This window comes from Nerophis ophidion, linkage group LG01, assembly GCF_033978795.1.
Source record: "Nerophis ophidion isolate RoL-2023_Sa linkage group LG01, RoL_Noph_v1.0, whole genome shotgun sequence".
In the NCBI taxonomy this organism is placed as follows: domain Eukaryota; kingdom Metazoa; phylum Chordata; class Actinopteri; order Syngnathiformes; family Syngnathidae; genus Nerophis; species Nerophis ophidion.
In genome coordinates this window covers 48476818-48482817 of record NC_084611.1, presented here as the reverse complement: position 1 = coordinate 48482817, position 6000 = coordinate 48476818, and the positions used below count along the sequence as shown (strand labels likewise).

General features: G+C 30.4%; 1 protein-coding gene across 12 annotated transcripts in view; it reads right to left on the bottom strand.

The window, feature by feature from the left end:
- Positions 1 to 6000, bottom strand: part of LOC133555900 (receptor-type tyrosine-protein phosphatase delta-like) — a 453427-nt gene that overhangs the window by 51336 nt on the left and 396091 nt on the right. For all 12 annotated transcript variants that reach the window (XM_061905366.1, XM_061905382.1, XM_061905397.1 and 9 more), the window contains one exon: positions 2187 to 2310. In XM_061905366.1, the coding sequence (XP_061761350.1) occupies positions 2187 to 2310 (124 nt within the window). The remainder of the gene's footprint in view (positions 1 to 2186; positions 2311 to 6000) is intronic.

Sequence of the window (6000 nt, the reverse complement as noted above, 5' to 3'; positions counted from 1 at the left end):
GAAGTCAGGAATCTGCCTCCAACTGAATTGTAATTATGAAAAAATACTTGCTTCGATATTCCTGCCCCCCTGTGGACATTGGCTGTAGTTCAGGTTCATGACCATTAAAACAACAAGGAAGTGTTTTTAGACACGACCCAATCCAAACAACTTTTTCCACTCATGGCGCAAAAAAAACAACACAGAAAGTCAACAAGCATGGTCACACCCAACAAAACGTGCTCACTGAACTGTGTGGATACTATACAAAAATGTCCAAGCACAACACATAATTTTAAATTAAACCCATTTAAATCACCTGAAATGCATGATAGGAAAAAAACTTGCAAAACACTCTCCACACTTGTCCATGTTTGGCACATTTTAGCTGCTTGATATTTCTGATTGATCACAAAACTTTAAGGAGGTCGCGGGGGATGTTCGAGCCTATCCCTGTTAAGCTGTGTGTGTATATATATATATATATATATATATATATATATATATATATATATATATATATATATATATATATATATACACACACACATATATAATATATACATACATATATATACACAAACACACATATTATATACACACACACACACATATATGTATATATATACGCAGATATATATATATATATATATATATGTATGTATATATATATACATACATATATATACAAATGTATATATCCATATATATAAATAGATACATATACGTACTGTATATATATACATACATACTGTATGTATATATATGTATATATAAACACACAGATATACATGTACATAAATACATATACAGACTGTATATATGTATACAAATATACATATTTCCATATGTATACAAACATATACATGAATACATATACATACTGTATATATGTATACACATGTACACATATACATATATATACACACATATACATACTGTATATATATGTGTACACATAGACATATATATATATATACTCATATATACATATACCTGTATATATACATATACATAAATACATACTGTAAATACGTATATATATATGTGTGTGTGTATATATATATATATATATATATATATGTGTGTATATATATATATATACATACATATACATAAATACATACTGTATGTATGTATGTACGTATATATGTATATCTATACATACATACATACATATATATACATAAATACATACACATACTGTATATATGTATACACATATATATATATATATATACATACATATATATGCATATACATACATACACTGTATGTATATACATATATATGCATACATACATGCTGTATGTATATACATATATACTGTATGTATATATATATATATATATATATATATATATATATATATATATATATATACATACATATATATATATATACACACACACATACATATACATAAATACATACTGTATGTATGTATGTATGTACGTATATATATGTTTATATATACATACACACATGTATATATATACATAAATACATATACATACTGTATATATGTATACACATATACACACATATATATATATACATATATACATATACATACATACACACTGTATGTATATACATATATATATATGTATATATATATATATATATATATATATATATATACACACACACATACATATATACATACATGTACAATTATACATAAATACATATACATATATGTGAATGTAGTTGACAGAAAAAAGGGTGAAAAAGGGTTTGAAAAAACGGGATTTTTAAGGAATGTCTGTAATTTTTTTGAAGTTGTAAAAATGATAGTTTGAATGTCCAAGATGAGTTAAAAATGTCGAAGTTGAAACGCTTTGAATCGGATGAAAAATGTGGAAGGTAGAGCACACCAAAATCTGCAGAATAATAATAATATTATTAATGTTAATGTTAATAACAACAAATAGATGCATTTTGGTGTGGAAACATACTGTATGTGTGGAAGTTTGGAGCATTCACACAATCTATCCTCAAATGCTCCAAGTGAACGCCACTTAAAGGGGAACTGCATTTAAAAAAAAATGTTGCTTATGGTTCATAATTATTATGAACGATGAAGGTATTTTTAATGCATTCCAAATAATAAATAACATATTTGAGTTTCTCCACTGAAGCTGCTGTGAGTTTGGACCTAAGAGGCGCTGAGTCTGAGTCCCTGCACAGGAAGCAGGTCTTACCCTCGATGGCGGACAGGATGACCCTGGAGTGGTCGTAGGCGATGACGTTGGCGTAGCGGTTCTTTGGCTTGTTCACCTCCAAGTTGGAGTTCTCCCAGGTGAACTGCTGAGCCGGGTCGATGGACTGCAAGTCACACAAGGAACAGAGTAGAGTAGTTGTGCTGGTGTTGGACTGGATGTCACACAAGGAACAGGACAGAGTAGTTCTGCTGGTGTTGGAGAGCCTTCACACGCTGGCAGTGTTTGGACTCCAAACCAAAGATTGTTCTTCCTGCATATGGTCTGGCAAGCAGCTGAACGCCAATCTGCCAAACCACCGCAGCATGTACCTTCCCTCGTGCCATGACTTGATGGAAAAAGTACAAATTAACATCTGGAAGACGAGCGGGAGCGTGTTTCACCGAGTGGAGCTGACGGATACTTTCCACTCTTGTTCAAGTTTGTAAAAGTACATGTCACTTCCTGTCCACGTGGCCCCACTACATACATGTACTGTATATGTATGTATGTATGTATGTATGTATGTGTGCGCTTTACACATCACCCATATCATCATCATCCGTCTCATATCATACACCCATCAACTGTCATGATATCATCCATCTCATATCATACACCCATCGTTTCATATTTGCTTACAATAGTGGAATAAATATGGAGGCCTCCAATTTTAACTATTTAAGGTCAAGGCAAGTGTTACCTTAGAGGAGGGCTCATATTTTAGGGCATCAAGGCAAACATTACTTTCTTTCTAGGCAAAACCGCCAAAGAACATGTATATATATATATATATATATATATATATGTATATATATATATATATATATACATATATATATATATATATATATATATATATATATATATATATATATGTATGTATGTATATATATATAAATACACACACATATATATGTATGTATGTATATATATATAGACTTATATATATACACATATACATATAAAAAATATATATTTATATTTGTATATATTATTATTGTTTTTATTGTAACAACAAATGTTATTGTACATGAAACATATGTTTATTATTGTCATTTAGTCCTTAAATAAAATGTTGAACACACTAGACAACCTGTCTTTTAGTAGTAAGTAAACAAACAAAAACTCATAATTAGTCTGCTGACGTATGCAGTAACATATTGTGTCATTTAAACACCTATTATTTTCTACACATTATGAGGCACAAACTACTACTACTGGTAAGCATACCACATATTGAGAATACCTGTACTATGTTATTTACCATATCAACTATAATATCACAGACACACCTGACAGTGTCAGGTAGATGGATATTTTAATTTTAGATTTATTTCAGGCTAAGTTTGCGGATCTTACAGCAACTTACGAATCAATTCAGAATTGATTGTGGAATATATTATTGGGTGTAGAAATGATAAATACAGCTTTTCAATGCAGGCGAAGGTTATGAAAGCTCTTCTTGTCTGGTGACTTATAACGTGTAGACACAGCCAGCACACGTATTTTTAAAAATTGACCAAAAATAAACAACATTCTTACACAATTAAAAGAAAATGATGAATCAATTTCAAATCGGAATAAATGAGAGGTGCGATTCGAATATGAATGTATTTTTTTTAACACCCGCACTGCTTAATTTGAAATATTTAACAAATTGTATGTATAAACAAAATATGATATTTATTCAGAATATTAGATATAATTTTTATTATTTTAATGTTTTATTAATCAGTCCAAAAAATAATACACAATATACAAAAATAACATAATTCCAAAACCAGCCCAGCAACATTCAGAATAGCAATAAACAGAGCAATTAAGAGTCCAATGACACAAACCATCCAAAAGTAGTCAAACAAAAATGAATAATATCAACTACAGGATCAATATTAATTAGAATTCCAACATAGCAATAAATATATTAATTTAAATCATATTATTATTCATTTATAGTTTGAATATGAATCAGATTAGATGTGCAGGTGCTTAAATAGTGGGAGGGGAACATATTAGTGATGCCTAAATTACAAGCAAACGTAAAGTGTACATTTTTTACTTTTTTCACATTTTAAGAATTTATTTTGAGTTAAAAAAAAGAAAAAAGAAATACATCTGATTAAAAAAAATCTGGCTTTACATAGATATATTTTCTAGATGTTTATTGAATATACGTATTAAGTACATTTTGAGGATTATTTATAGTTTTTGTGTTATTAAATTCCCCCCAGAATTACTATAATAAAATAGAAGGAAATAAGTGTGTATCAAAGATTCATGAGGTACCTAATGCTGTGGCTTAACAGTGGTACTGCCAGTCAACTTTGACCCCTGAATGCACCGCGATCGTTTCCAGGGGACAAAATGGACGTTTGAAGAAAAAAAAAAAAAAAAATGGGCCACAAAAAAAGGAATCCCGGGAACTTTCCCGCTTCCCCCTCGGAGGCCGAGCGATGGATTCTTCTGCGAGACGTGAACTTCCTGCTGGGTAATTAGAGTGTGAGCTGGGAGACGTGAGGTCATCATGGCGAGGGACCAGGACGCCAGCCACCGCAATTTAGTCATCGGGAAGATTACAGCGCACGTAATTCTGCTTTAATGGGCCAAGAGGATGGACCGAGGTGATGCTGAGTGTGAGTGTGTGTGTGTGTGTGTGTGTGTGTGTGCTTGTATTCCTAGCCTTCTTGAGACATGAAGACGGAAAAGTATGTTCCATAGGAGGAGGTGTGAACAAGTGATGACATAAATCAATAACATTGCATCTAATAGACAATGTCTCATTTGTGGTGACATCTATCAAAATGAGGGTGGTCCCAAAAAGGAGGGATTGTTCACATTGACTGTGTATCGCTTTTACTTTTAAAAGTGCTCCCCCTCTGGTCAACATCTGAAATAACAAGTGTGAGTAAAAATGTGAAGTGCGCCCCCTCTGGTTTGATTGATTGATTGATTGATTGAAACTTTTATTAGTAGATTGCACAGTACAGTACATATTCCGTACAATTGACCACTAAATGGTAACACCCAAATACGTTTTTCAACTTGTTTAAGTCGGGGTCCACATTAATCAATTCATGGTCAACATATAAAATAACAAGTGTGTGTAAGAAATTGAAATGCGCCCCCTTTAGCTACAATTAATTAAAAAAAATGTATATAGAGACATACTGTAATAACTTGAAGTAAATCATGAAGATTAAAATATAATTACAAACAAAAAACTTCAAAATTTTTAAAATTTTACTAAAAGCAGTCTTTTTCTCACAATGTGTCAATTTTTTTCTTATAAAATTGGGAACAATTTCTCATGTTCTTTCTGTTACAGTAACATTGCAATATTTTATCGTAAAATTATTACTTTTTCATGTAAAATTATTACTCTTTAATGCAAAATGGTGACATTTGTCACATAAAATTCAGACTTATCACATTTTTGCAATTTTTTTGTTGTTCTTGTAAAATAGTGACATTTTTCGAGTAAAATTATGAGTTTTCTCATAATTTTGCCCATTTTTTGTTGTTTTCTTAAAATAATGACATTTTTTCAGTAAAATTCTGACTTTTCTCATAAATTTGCCAAGTAAAATTCAGATTATTATCATAATATTGCCAAAAATGTTAAACTTTTCTTATACAATTGTGACTTTTGTCGAGTAAAATTAACATTCTTTTCATAAAATTGCCTAAATGTTAAGCTTTTCTTGTAAAATTGCGACTGTTATTGAGTAGAATTCCAACTTTTATCATAATATTGCACCCTTTTTTTTGTAATATTTTGACTAGCATTAAGTAAAATGACGATTTTAATTTTAAT